The sequence below is a fragment of the Leucopleurus acutus genome (assembly GCF_964270905.1).
Source record: "Leucopleurus acutus genome assembly, chromosome: 15".
In the NCBI taxonomy this organism is placed as follows: Eukaryota; Metazoa; Chordata; class Mammalia; order Artiodactyla; family Delphinidae; genus Leucopleurus; species Leucopleurus acutus.
The window spans coordinates 3000997-3019793 of NC_139157.1; the positions used below are offsets into that span (position 1 = coordinate 3000997).

Consider the following 18797-nt stretch of genomic DNA (forward strand, 5'->3'; position numbering starts at 1 on the left):
GGTGGGAGGGGAGAGCCGAGCCCCGCAGGCCAGGCTGGGCAGCGTTTGAATCGGGGTGCCGAGCTCGCCCCTGCTTATTAGACTTCCCCTGACAAGTGCATGCATCAGGGAGGTGCATTCCCACCCTACTGGTGTGTCCGCGTGGAAGGCATCCTCTTTCTATCTGGAAAGGGTTTATAGAGTAACTCAATTCGTAATGACATCTCTTCACCCAGGGCAGGAAATGACCGAATAATGCTCCACTGAATTAACTCGTTTTTTCTCCTCCGGTGGCTCCCAAGTGCACTGCACGCCCGCCCCCCCCCCCCCAGCTCCACATATGCACCTGCAGCCACGGCTGCTCTGAGCCCTGGGAGGGAGCCAGCGGCCACCGGTCAGTGCAGCTGTTTGACGGCGCCTTCTGGAAGGGTGGGCTCTGGGCGGGGTCTCCCCTGGGATGGGAAGAGTCTGGAGACCCAGGCCCTCCTCCCGTCTGCCCCTTCGTCGCCCTTGACCCTGGAGGGGGTCTTACCTAATCTTAGCCTATTTCCTCGTCTGGAAACTCGGGTGACAAAATCTGCTTTACTGTGTTATTGAAAGATTGAGAGCGGATCTCCACAAGTCACTGGCTCCATTTCCAGACTCCCCCGACGGGGGGCGGGGGGGGGGTCCTGAGTCCAGACCTGGTGAAACAGGAGCTCCGAAAAGTGCCTGAGCCTGGTGTTTCCAGCCGGGACACAGTCCTGGATCAGGACCCCTTCCAGCAGAAGGGGTCCTTGCTGGGCCTGCGAGGCTTGGAACAGTGTCCGTGAGGGTGTGGCCTCTGCATCCCACCGAAGGCAGCGCCACACGTGGCCAGTTCTCTGGCTGGTGCCCATCAGGCCCTTAAAGTGCACAAAAATGTGTAACGAAACCCAAGAGCCCGACGCAGCCCCTCGACTTGAGCAGAGGGGTCTGGACGCCCAAATTTGGTGGCAGCCGGAGTAGGTGCCCCAGGGAGGTGCACAGGCATTGGGGTGTGGGTGAGGAAGGACCCGGATGGGGTCTGTGTCCCCGCAGAGCAGGGTCCCGGGTGCTGGCTCTGAGGTCGCCGGGGCGGGAAGCACTTGCCAAGGAGCAGGGCTCTTCCTGCCGTTACCTGGGCGTGGGGCAGGGCGTAGCTGTCCTGTCAGATTTTACTTGAAGAAGAAGATGCTGCTGCCCGAAAGAGGTTGAAAGCCATTGCCCTAAAATCAAGGACACTTAGGTGTCCCCAGACCCTTTTCCCTCGAGCTGTGGCTTTATGCCTCTTTGTAAACTATGCAACTGTACCCCAGACCCTTTTCCCTCGAGCTGTGGCTTTATGCCTCTTTGTAAACTATGCAACTGTACCCCAGACCCTTTTCCCTCGAGCTGTGGCTTTATGCCTCTTTGTAAACTATGCAACTGTACCCCAGACCCTTTTCCCTCGAGCTGTGGCTTTATGCCTCTTTGTAAACTATGCAACTGTACCCCAGACCCTTTTCCCTCGAGCTGTGGCTTTATGCCTCTTTGTAAACTATGCAACTGTACCCCAGACCCTTTTCCCTCGAGCTGTGGCTTTTATGCCTCTTTGTAAACTATGTAACTGTATTCTGTGTCGTATACGATAGATACCGTATTTTATGTGCGATACTGAACGTGTCAGAGCTCTGGGAGGGGCTGCCGTGTGCTAGCACCTGACTGGCAGGTGGCACAGATGGGTTTCCCGCCCGCATTCTCCCTGCTGGCCCTCAGCGCCCTGTCTTGCTGTCCACGCAGAAGCTGTACAGGAAGGAGATCAAGCCGCCCTTCAAGCCGGCGGTGGGCAGGCCAGAGGACACCTTCCACTTCGACCCCGAGTTCACGGCGAGGACGCCCACAGGTGCGTGCAGGCAGGGAGAGGGGGGCAGGCCTGTGTGTCTTTCCCATGGCGGGTCCTCCAGCCTGGCCAGGTAGGGACAGGCATCCGGGAGCCAGAGAGCGCCATGTTCAAGGGCCCTTCCATGGGATACAGTCCTCAGTCCTCTTGTTCCTCTGCTCGTAGTAAAGGCTTACGTGATAGAAACACTTATCAGTTAGCCCCCAGGTAACACCCAGCTGGGAAATTTCCCAGGTGTTCTGTATCCCCCGCCCACCTCATGCTGCCTCTTGGCCTAAGTTGTCAATCCAGTGACTACCTGTCAGAGGGACACACCCGGGCAAGCTCCAGAAAAGAACCTCAAGACAATGAAAATCTCTTGTTTAATTAGGGAGGTTTTATGGGAGGAGGGAGCCTGTCTGTTAAGTCTGTTAATGTGTGGACTATTGTTCTTATTCGTACAAAAACAAACACCTGTTTGAAAAGTTGCATCAGCTACTGTATCTCGGCACGGCAGATGGACTTGCGTACTTAGCCTCTATGATACGTCTTAAATTACTCCTAAGGTCTACCAAATTCAATCAGAACTGGTCAGCTCCCTTTAAAATTTGTCATTTTGTGATATGGATAAATTAATACTAACCTTTTTTAGATATGGTAATTGTCCTAGTCTACCCAGGCGGCCATAAGAAAATACCACAGACTGGACGGCTTCAACTAGAGAAATTTATCTTGGTTTCCCGTGAGAGCTCTCTTCTGGGCTTGCAGACGGCCTCCTCTCTGTGTCTTCACATGGCCTTACTTTGTGCTCGAGGAGAAGGAGAGAGAAGTCCCTGGTGTCCCTTCTTCTTATAAAGACATCAGTCTTGCTGAATCAGAGTCCCACCCTCATCACCTCATTTAACCTTACCTACCCTCCGCAAGACTCCTTCTCCAAATACTGCCACATTGGGCTTCAACACGTGAATTTTGTGGGGCACGGTTCAGTTCATCCCAGTGAAGGTATGGTGATTTTGTCTAAAAAACAAATCAACATGCCCCTTCTGGAGATGTGGGTGGGAAAAGTTCAGCCAGTTGGTAGCTCTTGGGGCTGTGTGATGTGCCCATGGGGGGTTCCCATGCTTTTCTCACTGTTATTGCATCTAAAATTTTCTGTGATTAAAAAAGGATCATGAAACAAATAGATGGTCAGATAGAAAACATCAAGTAGATAAAGTTGCAACAGAGAGTCCACTGGGCGCCCTCTGGTTTAAGCTGCTGGTGAGAGCCTGTGTCCCACATGCCGGGGGCGGGCACATTAGGGGTGTGAGCTCTGTGCAAACACAGAGGGTTGGGGGCATCCGTGGGGCCGCTGGTGGTCCCAGGGCATCTGCTGACCCACACAGCAGGGGCTCCAGGACCGAGAAAGAAGCAATTCTGGGGGCTACCAATGAGGGAGTCAGGACGCAGACGCTCACTCATTTCTCTCGGGTCCTCCTGCAGCCCCCAGATGAAACTAAGACTGTCCTCAGGGACAGAGCTGGGGTGATGCCTGCTGTCACAGTCTGGGGTAGTCGCTGCTGCGAGATCTACCGTGGCTGCCGAGGAGGTGGAGATCTAGGTCTGTCCTCTCTATTAGAGACGGTCCAATGTTTCTCCAGTTCTCAACGGCCTCAGAAGGTTCTTGGGTGTTGGGGTCGGTCCTTCCTGTTGACAAAATTGACCACTTCACAGAATCAGATTACTGTTTAGCTTCAGAGTTTGGAAAGACGGGGAAGGATTGGGGATTCCATCCCGGGTGTGCCCGCAGCTCACCTGAGCAGGTCGCTTTCTTTCTCCTCCTGTGGTTTACCTGAATGTAAAGGAACACAGAAACGATTAACCCTGACAAAGGACACGGCCTGTGACCACCACCCACACGACCTCCCGGTCCGTAATGAAATGTGCACTGTTCCACCGAGGGTTTCCGTCATTCGGACTCTGTGCTTAAAATACTGAAATAAAGACCACGTTTGTGCGGCCTAGCAAGAAAATGCTCATACAGCCAACTCGAAATTATTCGCCTTTACCTGCTTTCTGTGTTATCCGTGAAGAATTTAAACTCCGACCTAGTCGGCCTGTGAGATTAGCAGGCTTTTTTTTTTAGCACCTCATGAACGTTTTGTGCACAGAGAATTCAAATTTATTTTATTATTAGCCGAAGGAAAACGTAATTAGACACCATGCATTTTAATGACGTCCAGAAATGGCTTTTTTACTCCTTACTATTTGGATTTCTCCAATCAATTGTACTTAAAGTCAACTTATTGCAGGACACAGTTTGCCTTTGAGGAGGTAGTCATTCTCTCTCTATATTTATAAGAGAGTAGAATTTTCTAAGCACATGAGCTGAGCGCACGGCTCTTAAAGGGCAGCAGAGGTGACGTGATTCTGAAACAGCGGGTAATCCACATCCTGCGTTAGACTCGGATGCTGCCTGTCGGAATTCTTTGTAGTGGCCTTAAAGTCTTTCTTTTTTAACTTCAACCGATGCTGAAGCTGGTGGATGTTCCCTGAAGACACACCAGCTGCCCATCAGAGCCTGCTGACCGATGGGAGATGCCACTCTAAGATTTAAAGACCCAGAAACGTATTGCACAAGTCAGAACTCACTCCTAGGATCAACGAAGGTTGACTGTACTCAGCTTTAAATTTCCTTTCATCCAACTCACATCTTTGCTCTTCTCTTAGTACCGAGCTAAGAGTCGGCGTTCCCTAGCCACTTATAAAGCGTGTTAAATGCCGTTGATACCACGTACCACGTGGTCACCATCTACCTACACGGACCCAGTGTTGGCTGTGACAACCTCCCGTGAAGTACGTGTGAACCTCAGCTGATCTCTTGGTCTGAGCAGGGAGAGGCAGCCCGGACACAGCAGGCATGGCCCTGGGCTTCACGCCTCCTTGGTGGTTGAAAGTCCTTCCTTATTTGATCTACAGACTTTCCATTCACTAGGGAAGGTGTATCAGTTCAAGTTCAGCGGACAGTACCTCCCCACCACGCGCACACTCCCAGGTGCTGTAACTGAGCCTCCATGCACTCGGCCCTCAGCCTTTGCACAGCTCACACTAGTTCCTGGGACGGGCTCCAGTTCTTGCATCTAAAACCTGCGCCTCGGGGCTTGACGGTGGCTGAATCGATGCTATATCCCTGTGCTTGTGCAGACCTAGGGCAGGACACGGTAGTCTGGGGGATTTTTAAGAGCAGGCAGACCTCAAAGCCAGGGTTCTCTGCAGGGCGAAGCAAGGCAAAGCGCAAAGCCAGCCCGGGAGCAAAGCCCAGCATCTTCAGAGGACACTTGCTGCCTCTGCTGTCCTGCGGTGCATCATTTCCAGATTCTAAAAACGAGTCAGCCGAGCCTTGTGCTTTTTAATTAAGCTTCTCTAGCCGCGCAGCTTATTTCCAAACACAGTCAGCTCTGATCTCATTAACTCCGGGGTGACTCTGGAGCTCTTTGCTAGGTAACAGGTACGGGGCTGAGACCCGAGTCCTCTCCCTCGTGGTCCAAGATGCTGAAGGTGCGGTGGGCCAGGCACGTGAAGCCCCCTGTCACCTGGCAAGGTCTTCCTGGAAGAGCCGTGTGGGCCAGCGGGTCGGCCGCTTATCTGCAGGGAGAGATCCCACATCACGCAGCTCGTGGTGTAGCTCCCAGCTGTGGAAGGAGCGCCCCAGTCGCCTTTCCCTCAAAATAAAATGCTCAGGAGTAAAACCCACATTCTCTGCAGCAGCTCACCCTCCAAGCCCCCAGCCGCCTGCCCCACCATGGAAGCTTTAGTGTACGGTTTCCACATCAAAGTGAAGTATCGAGACCAAGCAAAAAGGTAGCAGAAAAGCAAACCCACCCCTATGGCCTTTCCAGTCGCACTCGCCGGAGTTTTCTATATAATATGGATTTAAATGTTACATACGTACATTGTAAGAAACGTTTAAATCCACATTATATGCTTTATGTATTATTATAGATTTGTGTATATATATATATATATAATGCCTAAGTGATAGAATTTATGTTATCATATTGTTATAGATTGCTTATGAGTTTATTGTAATGTGTTTTAGTACATATATAGCTGATTTCACCTTGTTATACAGCAGAAACTAACACACCATTGTAAAGCAATTATACTCCAATAAAGATGTAAAAAAAGTTTTTAAAAAATTTTTTAAAAAATTTTTCCTACAGTGTGTACGTTCTACAGCTTGTTTTCTCTTTTTTGACTTGACAGACTATTGTGTCAGTTCACACAGCCGTGTCTCATCCCGGGTATCGTAGTCTTAACTAGTGTTACCTGCACGCATGAACGTTGTTGGTCTTGTGCATGGTTTCCTCAGTGGTGAATATTTAGGTTGTCTCCAGTTTTTGTTTGTTTGTTTGTTTGTTTTGCTATTACAAATATTGCTAAGACAAACATTTTCTTTTTTTCTCTTTTTTTAGAGTTTTTAAAGATCACATTTTGTTTGTTTTTAAATTTTATTGACATGTAGTTGATTTACAGTGTTGTGTTAATTTCTGCTGTACAGCAAAGTTACTCAGCTATACATATGTATATATTCTTTATCATGTTCTATTCCATCATGGTTTATCACAGGATATTGAATATAGTTCCCTGTGCTATACAGTAGGACCTTGTTGTTTATCCATTCTACGTACTATAGTTTGCATCTGCCGACCCCAAACTCCCAGTAATTCTGTTCCCCACCCCGCCTTCCCCTTGGCAACCATAAGTCTGTTCTCTGTGTCTGTGAGTCTGTTTCTGTTGCGTAGATAGGTTCATTTGTGTCGTATTTTAGATTCCACATATAGGTGATATCATATGGTATTTGTCTTTCTCTTTCTGACTTACTTCGCTTAGTATAATAATCTCTAGGTCCACCATGTAGCTGCAAGTGGCACTATTTTATTCTTTTTAAAGGCTGAGTAACATGCCATTAAATCAGTATATATCTACACCAAGACAAACATTTTCTACATTTATTTCTAAGCATTTTTGAAAGTAATTCTGTCAGATAAATTCATAAAAGTCTAGTTGCTCTTCAAAAGACAGGTGTATTTTATACTTTGGTAGATAACTCCACTTCTACCTTGCAAAGATCATGCCAGCTTAGGCTCCCACCTACCACCGCAATGTCCAGCCCCAGCCAGACCTACGTGCAACTGGTTACTTTACATTTTGCTAATTTGTTAGGCAAAGTGTTACCCCGGTTAAATGTGTGCGTGCCCCCATTAGAGGGGCTGAGCACCTTCTCAGGTAGGAGAGCAGTCGGTATCTGAGTCCTGCCCCCATTTTTCTTCTGGGCATGTTCCTTTTTTCTCATTGACCTCTGGGAGCTCTTTGCATAGTAGAGAGTTTGGTCCCTTGTCTGTTGTATATGATGCAAATATTTTCTCTCCACCAATCTGTTATCCTTTTGTTTTCCTTAATGACAAACTTGAACTGGGACCCGTCCCAACAGCAGTCAGGCCTTCAAACAAATGGACAGAGCTTAGAGGGTCACGATTGAAGGGCTCCCTGAGGCTCCCTGGGAGCAGAGCACCCTGCGTGCTGCCCTCGAGCTCCTCAGGCCTGGGGCAGGGGGGACAGAAGAGTCACCAATGCCCGGGCCTGCGTCCCTGTGCCCGGTTCCTGCTGACCTGAGAAACTCAGAGGGTGGCCTCCTCTGCCCTGGCCCAGGAGTGACAGCTCACCCCGAGGCTGCTGGTGGCTCTGGGCTCGGTCTGGAGTGTGCAGGGCAGAGGGTTGCCACTGAGAAAGAATATCTAGTAAGTGATGATCAACGATTACCCTCGAGTTTTTGCTCTGGGTATTTTTGCCGGGTATCAAACCACTGGCACCGCCCAGAATAAAGTGTGGTTTCATATGGTTCAGCCTGTCTGATCTCTGTTTCACCCCATTCTCCAACACACACACTCACCGCATACACACACCTCACACCTGACACACACACACGTGTGCACACACTTGACACACCGAACACACACGTGCACAACCTGACACACACCTGACACATACACACATCTGACACACATACACCTCACACGTGACACACATCTGACACACACCTCACACCTGACACACATCTGACACACACCTCACACCTGACACACACACCTCACACCTGACAAACACACGCGTGCGCACGCACCCGACACACACACCCCGAACACACGCATGCACAACCTGACACACACACACCTCACACCTGACACATACACTTGACACATGCACACACACACGCACACATCACACAGATGCACATGTGCGCACACACCTGGCACACACACCTCACACCTGACACACACATGCACACACACATCACATAGATGCACACACGCACACACCTGGCACACACACACCTCACACCTTACACACACATGCACACACATCACACAGATGCACATGTGCACACACACCAAACACACCACGCACACATGCACGCACCTAACACACGCACACCTCACACACACCTGACACACACACCGAACACACACGTGCACAACCTGACACATACACACCTCACACCTGACACATACATCCGACACAAACACATGCACACACACCTAACACACATGCACATACCTCACACCTGACACATGCACACACACCACACGCACCGAACACACACCACGCACACATGCACACACCTAACACACCTGCACACCTCACACACCTGACACACACACATCACAGAGATGCACATGTGCGTGTGCACACATGCACACACACACCACACACCCACAGGGTTACCTCACCACGTCGTGGCTGTTGACTCTCTGGTTGTTACCTGCAGACTCACCTGGCGTCCCCCCCAGTGCCAACGCTCACCATCTGTTTAGAGGATTCAGTTTTGTGGCCTCCAGCTTGGCGCAGGAGCCCTCACAGCAGGATCTGCACAAAGCCGCGGTTCACCCCATCGTGCAGGTAATCAGCCCCCCGTGGTGCAGGGCACCCCGTACAGCCCGGCTCCGCTCGCCCCCAGCAGGCTGGGGCAAGGAGGTGGCCGCACGGAGGCGACCCGTGGACTGAGCTGTCTCAGCCGAGTTGGGGTGCACTTCCTTCACGAACTCCTCCCCCCGCCTCCCCGGGGTCATTGAGATGGTGATCTGAGCCGTGCTTCACGTTCGTCCTCAAGACAGAAAGAGTCCTGAGAATGATGTCATCGTGGTGTGGCTGTGGCTGGAGCCCCAGCAGGGCTCACGCTTGGGGGTCTCTGCTGTGCAGAGTCGAGCCAGCACCGCGAGAGAGTGGCTGGGTTTGTGGGCACCAATCCCCATCGCGAAATGTAGTCTTCGGGGCTCAGTGAAGGTGCTGTTTTTATAAGGAGTTTCCCACCGTATTAATATGAGCAGAGGTAGAGAATTTTAGAAGGGATCATGACCGCGTTTCCTTGAAGAGCCGAGGCAGGGCACAGCAGATGGCGCTGGGCTTCCATGCTTCTCTCCCCAAGGGCCTCCGGGGAGACACGGCGTGTCTAGAGTGGACACTTGCTGTGGCAGCGTCCACTGTAATGGGTGACGCTCTCTGCGCCCTTAGTCAGTAGGGTGAGGGTGGCGAGGGGGCGTCAGGGGGTCAGATTCCCAATCAGACGTCGGCATCCGGACACCACTCTGGACACCAGCGTCAGAGCTGCACCCAGTCTCGGGGACGTCTGACCTCTCACCTCTCTTGGACCTTTGTGGGGAAGCAGGCAGGTCAGCCGACACAGGGTGCTGGGTGTCTGAGAACAGGGTCCTGACCCGACAGATGGGGAAGCTGGGCTGAGATCTGGAACCACGGCCAGCTAGCTCCGTGACTGTGGTCCGAGGACGCCACCACCTCCTGGCCTCCGTGTCCCCACGTGCAAGGGCTGAAGCCTCCTTTGCACCACATTCGGTGCCCTTGCACGAGAGACCCCTGATCGCGCTCTCTGCCCGCCCGCTCTCTCTGCAGCAGTTACACGGGAACAACACCCGCTTCACCGATGGCTATGAGGTCAAGGAGGACATCGGGGTGGGCGCCTACTCCGTATGCAAGCGCTGTGTGCACATGGCCACAGACGCCGAGTACGCCGTGAAGGTAAGAGTGGGGCACGCGGCGGCCGCGTCTGCAGCTGCCCGGGCCCCAGGCCCCGGCGGGCACGCCCAGCCTCGCAGACACTCTCCCTCGGCCTCTTCTAAGCTCTGATGCGGGGCCGTTCTGTTGACTTTGATATTAGGTCACCTGTTTAAAAACTATTTTGCAAATCATGAATATGTTCTGCTCCAGCCGACGTGTAGGTACTGACCACCTTTAGTAACTTTCTACATAAAACACTGGAACAAAAGCTCTGGGCACTCAGCATTTTGGAAAATATAGAGTTGGGGGCCAGGCAGAACATTTGGGGAAGGAGGGGGGGGGGAGGAGGAAAGGAGAAGGGAAAGGAAGCTACAGTCACCAAAACTTAAATCAAAGAAATAAATAGAATCAAATCTTTTGTAATATTTGCAAAACCTTAAGGAGAGAGCTGGTAGTTTTACCCTGAATCATCAAGAACAGAAAACAGTAACAGGGAACTTCTCTGGTGGTCCAGTGGGTAAGACTCTGCGCTCCCAATGCAGGGGGCTGGGGTTTGATCCCTGGTCGGGGAACTAGATCCCACATGCGTGCCACAACGAAGAAGCCCGCATGCCAAAACTAAAGGATCCCACATGCCGCAACTAAGACCTAGTGCAGCCTAAATAAATAAGTAAATACATAGGAAAAGAATAACAACTACAGCCCAGTTCGGCACTCTCTCCATCCTGCCTTTGGCTTCTATAATCGTTGCTAAATTAAATATTTGATCTGGAAATCCAAGTTACTAGTTTCTTGCGTTTCCTGGTGTGTAACAGCTGAAGCATTCTGCTAAAGTCATGATCTAATTTTTGTAAAAAGCATAAATTGTACATTCTCCCTCCAAGGGAGCGAGAGCTGGTCTGTCCACCACTCACCCACTCAGCTGACCTGGAGGCGCTTGAGGACCCAGGTCCAGCCGGTGTCATGGTGACCAGACCATCCTGGCTTATCCCAAACTCATCTGGAGCACATGACACTACCCTGCTCTTCAAAGAACTTTTGGGGACAGATGGAGCCTGTCCAGCAAGCAGCCGTGTAAGAGGAGTCATTCCGTCCGTTGTGATTTTCCTAAGCTCTGAGAAAATTGTTCAAAACAGTGACGATGAAGCGATGGCCTCGTTCCACCTCACCCATGGCTCACGGCCGCTCTGTGGAAGCAGATACACCCTCGTATCTGCTGGGATGTCTGCACAGTGCTTCTGGCCCTGAGGAAATGCTCTGCCCTGTCCGAAAAGTCACCAGCCCCCAAAAAACGCAGGCCCGTTGGTTTACTTTGGGGTTGGGAATTTGCGGCTTTTTGGCGAGTTTATCTTGAATTCCTCAAACAAAAAAGAATGTTTACATTGGAGGAAGGCTCAGTGTGTGGGTCCTTTGGGTCCATGGTCATCAGCCTGCCCAGTGTCTTGAACATGCTGAGGAGTGGGTGACGGGAGGAAACATCGCATGATTTAAAATTCCTGGGAGAGGGGGCTGGAGACTGCACGGGAGCCACTGGCATGTGGGCCTGATGTATTTCGGGATTTGGATCGTTGAGGAATTTTATTTTTCCCCATCCTTGGGAGAGTTTGTAGGGGAGCTCGGGTGATGCCGTTCCCGTATCCAGACGAGCCAGTGATGGAGAGGAGACCCTAGTCCTACCTCAGACGAGAGAATTTCATTCTTACTTTAAATATATTTCACATACTTCGTAAGCGTGCATAGGCATCTTAAAATTCTTTCTGCGTGTGTCATTTCTCGCAGAATTTCTTTAGACAGTTTATCAGGTGACCAGCAGCAGTCCTAGAAACAATGGCGGCTTCCATTGAGTGCAAAGAAACCCGTCTAGTGTTTGGCAAGCTCGCTGACCCTGATGCCTTTCTAGAAAACAGCCTGATGCTGGGACGTGTCTGAAAATAAATCCCCAGACAAAGGCAATAGTGTCTTATGTCCCCATACCCAGCTCTCACAAAAAGACACCATCCGAATCAGCTTTGGCAACAAGTGGCTTATAGCTCGATCCCCGAAGATCAGACCCCGCGATGGGAATTTCTGGGGAATTTCAGCCCCGGCCTCTCTGGCAGCAAAGCCAGGAGCTGAGGCTGCAACTGATGGAGAAAGAAAGAGCCAGGCGTCCTGTTTCTGTTTTACAAGCCTTGAAGTTCCCGGGGTGAACTGGGCAGGTGGACGTTACAAGACTTTCCCTCATCCTCTCCGAGACTCTGGTGGGTCATAATTCATTGTCTGGAAGATGCTTGAACTACCCGAGCACAGGAAGAAGCAGAGACTTTCCAGTGAGATGAGTGCCCGGGACCCAGGGCTGTTTCGGGGCACGTTTTAAGCCGCGCGCTGCAGGTCGGTTCCTCCATCCGAGGGCAGATTTCCTTCAAAGATGGAAGAGCTGGCAGGAGTGCCATGGCAAAGAGTGTTTAGAATGAGCCCGTTTGCGACCCAAACTGCTGTAACCCACCTAGGGTCACTATTCTGTTCCCTTTCCAGCGTTTTCCAGGTAGAACGTAGCTGAAATGTGTTCGGGCTTTTTTCTTCTCTGTATCTTGATGGGCAGCAGTACCCCACTTACTGCTGGAGGAACTAAGAAACCGCATGGCTCAGCGTGTTCTCGAATATGACATGGAACCAGGGGTGCCATTCAGTGACTTGGACCCGCAAAAGCCCTGTTGAGATTCAGCCGCTAGAGTTTAGCGTCACCTCTCTGGGCCACCACAGTTTGCAAACCCAGCTCTGCAGATGCTTGGATGGAAAACGGTGTCCGTTTCATTTTGAGAGACAATCCCGTCGGGGCCTCCATCCAGCTACAGGGAGGGTTCGGGAACTTCCCCACTGAGTACAGAGCACCGGGAAGAGAGCAGGTCCCCAGGGGACTATAGCCCTGTGGCCCGAGTACACGGACTTTGCCTGAGGCCGTCGTATCGGGGTGATTCTGCCCCCCACCCCGGGGACGCTGGCAGTGTCTGGATACCTCTGACTGTCACACCTGGGGCGGGAGTCGCTCCTGGTATGTGGTGAACAGAGGCCAGGGTGCTGCCCTGCCTCCTGCCTAGGACACCCGCCCACATACCCCAGAGACTCACCCAGCCAAAATGTCTGGGTGCCGAAGCTGGGAACCCCAGCCGAAAGCAGAGAGTTAAAGGGGTGTCTTATGTAGATACGTTCCAGCAGCTGGTATCCGGAGACGAGGGAGGGTTTTCCCTCTGCTGAGCCTCCGCTCACTGTTCTGGCAGCAGGAAGGTGATGGACCAAGAGCACAGCAGCTCCCACCCTCTGCAGGGGCGGGAACCAAGGGCGGTTCTGAGGGGACGGCAGTGCCAGCCCGTAACGGTCAGCCTCCAAACTCAAGAGTGGGATACAGCGGGTCTCACATCCTTGGAAATACCATTGTGTCTTGCTTTAAGTTTATGTCTGTCTTATAAGTACCTAATTTTGCACAATAATTATTCTGTCATCATATTAACCGCATTTGAGTTAAACTTAACCGATATACGTAAAGCAACCTGCCCCAGCGTACCCCAGGCAACAAGCGACCTGCCCCAGCGTACCCCAGGCAACAAGCGACCTGCCCCAGCGTACCCCAGGCAACAAGCGACCTGCCCCAGCGTACCCCAGGCAACAAGCGACCTGCCCCAGCGTACCCCAGGCAACAAGCGACCTGCCCCAGCGTACCCCAGGCAACAAGCGACCTGCCCCAGCGTACCCCAGGCAACAAGCGACCTGCCCCAGCGTACCCCAGGCAACAAGCGACCTGCCCCAGCGTACCCCAGGCAACAAGCGACCTGCCCCAGTGTACCCCAGGCAACAAGCGACCTGCCCCAGTGTACCCCAGGCAACAAGCGACCTGCCCCAGTGTACCCCAGGCAACAAGCAACCTGCCCCAGTGTACCCCAGCCAACAAGATCTCTGGTTTTGCATTTGCTCTTAGCTGCATACTTGTGCGCAGGCCCTAAATTAGTGAGACCAATTCTAGCTCCCACTTAACAAAACCTTTAGGGCAGTGCCTACATGGAATAGCGACTCAGTGGGTTCACTCAGAGTCTGGGTCCCTAGGCTTGGTCCCTCCCTTCTGCTGTGGCAAAACACCATCAGGCTGCCCGGGATCCTCCACCGGGAGAATCTGGCCTCAGAGGACAGGGTGCTGATGCCCTCCACCTGCTGGGGGTGTCCTCCCAGTGCACCTGCCTTGGGCTAGGATGGCTCAGTGAGAAAAACCGTGACGTCCTCTCAGACACATCCCAGTGAACAGACGTGCCCTACTTTCTAGGATCTCGGAGCTATTTCTTTTTTTTTTTTTTAATTTTTTTTTACATCTTGATTGGAGTATAATTGCTTTACAATGGTGTGTCGGTTTCTGCTTTATAACAAAGTGAATCAGTTATACATATGTTCCATATCTCTTCCCTCTTGCGTTTCCCTCCCACCCTCCCTATCCCACCCCTCTAGGTGGTCACAAAGCACCGAGCTGATCTCCCTGTGCTATGCGGCTGCTTCCCACTAGCTCTCTGTTTTACGTTTGGTAGTGTATATATGTCCATGCCTCTCTCTCGCTTTGTCACAGCTCACCCTTCCCCCTCCCCATATCCTCAAGTCCGTCTGGCTGCGACATCTGTCACCCCATTGATCGCCAGGCTTGATTCAGCTGATCTGGCTGGCTAGGCGGGTGTCCCCTTCCTCCCTCACCACTCCACATGCGTCCCTCCCAAAGCTGTGCGCTCGGTCGAAGAGGAAGACCTTCCCCGATAGAGGAGACCGTTCTTCGGTCAAGGGTATACGAGTAGCTGCGCTCCCCTGCTAGAACCTCCAAACAAGCTCTCAGAGCTACTTCCATGGGACAAAATAGCTCAGGAGTCTGATGTGAAACTCAGGTCCACCTTTGTCTTCATAGCCAGCCCCAGAGGCTAGTGGTAGGAGGTGAAAGTGTATAGGACTTTGAAATAAGCATGACATAATACTGCATAGATGCCGAGGCATTAATGCACCTGTCATTTAAAATAAGACTGAAATGGAATCAGCGATGAACTGCAGAAAGTAACTGTGATAGGGTAGGATTCAAAGGGGAGAGGTGTATTTGGAAGGAAAAGATAATATTCTTATTTCATGAAAGGTTCTGTACTCACTTTACAAAAATTGCACAAGGTTTCATTTTTACTTCGGTTTTAGGTCTTTGTGGCTTGACATGACCCAGGATCTGGACACTGCCATTTGCACAAACCCCCCTCTCCAGTGGTTTCCGTCTCACTCACATGGAGCCCAGATCCTTGCAGTGGCCAGCACAACGGGGCCTCACAGCCCCGTTCCTGGAGCTCCTCAGGCCCCTCCTCTGTCCCCAGCCCTCTCCCGCAAGGGCGACACACTCTTCCCTGAGCCCAGCGGTTTCCTCCCCAGCCTGGGTGCTGACCTCTGACCCCGATGTGGTCCTCCCCCATCGTCCTCGCCTTCAGTACCTTCTTTAGGGCTTTTGTAACCCCTGACATGCTTCGCAGCTCATTTCCTGTCTCCACACCCCCGTCATGGTGCTTGGTGGTGTCGAGGACCAATGTTATTTAAGAGAGAAAGATACCGGAAGTTCCCTGGTGGTCTGGTGGTTAGGACCCCGCGCTTTCACTGCCGGGACCTGGGTTCAGTGCCTGCTCGAGGAACTAAGATCCCACAAGCTGAGTGGTGTGGCCCCCCAAAAAAAAGAAGAGAGAGAGAGAGAGAGAAATATAAATCAGGAGCTTTTCTTCAAATTCGAAATCACCTCATCCCCTTCTTTGGCTTTTTTATTGTCGAGTGGGCAGTACGACTGCTGCAAAGAACATTTCTTGTCTCTAGAACGCATTTCATTCTGCAGGGACTCCCCTGTTCAGTAACCAGTTCCTTTCATTCGTTTTTACAAATTTTTTATTAACGCTTTTTCCAAGGCAGACGCAGTGCTAGGTTCCAGGCAAAAACAAACCTGTTCTCAGGGAACTCACAATCCAGCCATGGAGGGATTTTACTGATCACAGAACCAGAAGCCATAGCAAAAAGGGGAATGTCACTGAAGAATCAGAAGCTAAGGGAGCTTTTCTGTCGCTGTAGCCTTTCCTGTTGGCCTGTTTTATCTTCCAACATGCAGACACACGCTTCTCTTCATTCAAAGCTCCACTTGCACATTTGCCCCCTTCTTTGTCTGAGAGGCTCACTCAGGGATGGATGGATGTCACCAGCCATGGCCACGTTTTCCTGGAGGGAAGCACAGCTGCATGTCCTTTCAGGAGCAGATTTTTGTGTTATTAAAGTAGCAATAGAATCAGGTGAAAATAAAGTGAGATCCTTGAAATTGTACAGGAGTCTGTGTCACGCAGTCCTTAATTCTAGTGAAGTGCGGCTGACACACTCAGGGCTGAAGCTGGGCTGGCTCTCTCCAGAAGGAGCCCCAATTGGTATTCACAGCAGACCGTTGACAATTACATCGCGTTTCTGGGCTCATTTTCCTACTGTGTATGTAATTTGTCAGCCAGAAAAAGCAATGGAATTGACAGATGCCTGACGTGAATAGAGCTTATTTTTAGAGGGAAAACTGATTGGCATGGAAATTTTAATTTTTTCCGGCAGGAAAACTTGGAGTCCTTTCTCTGTGTCATTTGTTTAAAGTAGTTGAACAGGAGAGGGTATCTGTTGAATTTTACAAGGGGTTCCGTGCTCTACTCCTCCCGTGTCAAACGTATGGATCCTCTCAACACGTCAGCAGAAACGCCCACCTCCGGAGGCGCTCGGCCGGCCTGTGAGCTCAGGCCGCCTCTTGTCCACCTCAAAGCCCCACGCCATTCAGTGTCCAGGAGGGGAGCCTGTGCTGGAGAGAGATGGGCAAGAGGCAGATGGGGAAACGCAGAGACCAAAAGGCAGAGGGGAGAGTGCGTGGATGGTAGTGAAGCCTGGACCAGTCCTGCCCCCGCCTGCAGCCACCAGGAGTAAGGATGTACCGATACCCGCCTGCACGCTTCACCTGCTGAGGAGAATCACATTGTCTGCCATCCTTTGTTGGGGCCAGCCTCGCTCCACGGACTGTGGAAATATACAGCTTGTCAAACAGCGGCCCCGTGAGAGTCTGGTTTGCCAGGCCCGTTGGGTGCTGAGCTGTGGGTGGCCTCCTGCTGCGGGTGAGGACAGATCCACCGTTCCTCCCCGCTCGTGGTCCGTCAGCATCATTTGAGCATCGGCATGGAGAGAGGAGGCCTTGCGGGTGAACGTGTTTGCTGAGAACGCCTCCCTCGGTTTTGCTGCATAAGCAAGATTATGAAACAATACTGTTCTCAAGATACAGGACTCGATTAGCCAGGGCTCGCTTGAACTAGAAGCCAGCCCCACAATAGCAATCCCGACAGGTGAACCCCACGGAGAAGGAATCCCTTCCTGGGTGCGTCTGAACGATGTGCTCAAGCCGCCCCTCCCCCAGGCCCCGCTGTGCCCCACAGACCTGGGCTTTGTGCCCAGGGCCAGTCACCACGCCTCGCTGCCCTGTGCCTCTTCTTCCTGACCTTTCTCCCGAAGACGTCCCGGGAAAAGATTTGTGGGCGAAGCTGCCAGCCTTTGCTGACAGCGATCAGGATGGCAGCGCTGGGTCTGAACAGAACTTGCTGCCGTGTGTCGGTCCCATGTTGCCCAGACTATAGGAGAGGCAGCGGCCGGCTGGGCAGGTGCAGGAGCCCGTGCTTGCCTCCACTCCCCGGGGGCCTCCCTTCCAGGCAGGCACTCACCCTCTCCTCCGTGCCCGCTGGGGACCCCATCGCCGCACCCTGCCTGCCCTCTGCCCTCTGCCTTCCAGTCGGTTCCGCCGGGGTGGACGCCACAGGAGGGAGGAGGGTAGAGCCCCCAGCCCCTGTGGGTGCCCTGTTCGTGCAGCCGCCCCTCTGGTCCGGTAATTGCTCCCTCCTCCCCCTGCTCTGGGCCATCGGCATAGAGAAAAGGCTTCCTCTTTCTTGTTTATCTTGCATCCTATTCTATTGTGATTTGTGCTAAAAATACATTTCCTTTATCATGAAATTTTATTTGAAACAATAGGAATCTCCCACTAACTTTTTAAAAAAACCACTAGTGATTTTAACCTTCTCAAATTGCAAAGGGATCGCAGCCCAGGGATTGAATGGCCCGGCAGGCAGCTGGGGCAGAGACGGTCCTAGAACCCTGTTGGTCAACATGTGATCCAGGCAGTGTAAGGGTCTGCCCCGTGGCTGCCTGGGCACCCACATGTGAAGGCATCCCGTCCATCACCCACTGAACGAGCCTTTAAAAACATCTCCTCTAGAAGGATGCATGCGTGTTGGCTTCTGCCAATAACAGAAGTGATCCCAGTGTCCGAGCTAGAACTTTAGGAACAAGAGGAGGGAAACTGTGTCAAGAAAGGAAGCTGGGGCTTCCCTGGTGGTGCAGTGGTTGAGAATCCGCCTGCCGATGCCGGGGGCACGGGTTCGAGCCCTGGTCCGGGAAGATCCCACATCCTGCGGAGCAGCTAAGCCCGTGTGCCACAGCTACTGAGCCGGCGCTCTAGAGCCCGCGTGCCGCAACTACTGAGCTCACGAGCGACAACTACTGAGCCCACGTGCCACAACTACTGAAGCCGTGCGCCTAGAGCCCGTGCTCCGCATCAAGAGAAGCCACTGCCATGAGAAACCCGCGCACCGCAGTGAAGAGTAGCCCCGCTCGCCACAACTAGAGAAAGCCCGTGCGCAGCAACGAACACCCAATGCAGCCAAAAATAAACAAAAAGTAAATAAATTTATTTTTTTAAAAAAAAAAAAGAAGCTTGGGTTTTTCCTTGTTGAAAAACATGTGTCATGGGGCTCATGGTCCTGGGCGCCAATGTCGTCAGAGCCTGACAGTGGGTTTAAAACTGAGAGAAGCGCGGGCACCATGACCG

General features: G+C 52.0%; 1 protein-coding gene across 1 annotated transcript in view; it reads left to right on the forward strand.

Moving 5' to 3' along the window:
• Nucleotides 1–18797, forward strand: part of RPS6KA2 (ribosomal protein S6 kinase A2) — a gene marked incomplete at its 3' end in the record, with an annotated part of 158609 nt that overhangs the window by 126690 nt on the left and 13122 nt on the right. The window contains exons 12-14 of the mRNA XM_082855962.1: nt 1759–1861; nt 8646–8776; nt 9785–9910. Coding sequence (XP_082712088.1) covers nt 1759–1861; nt 8646–8776; nt 9785–9910 — 360 coding nt within the window. The remainder of the gene's footprint in view (nt 1–1758; nt 1862–8645; nt 8777–9784; nt 9911–18797) is intronic.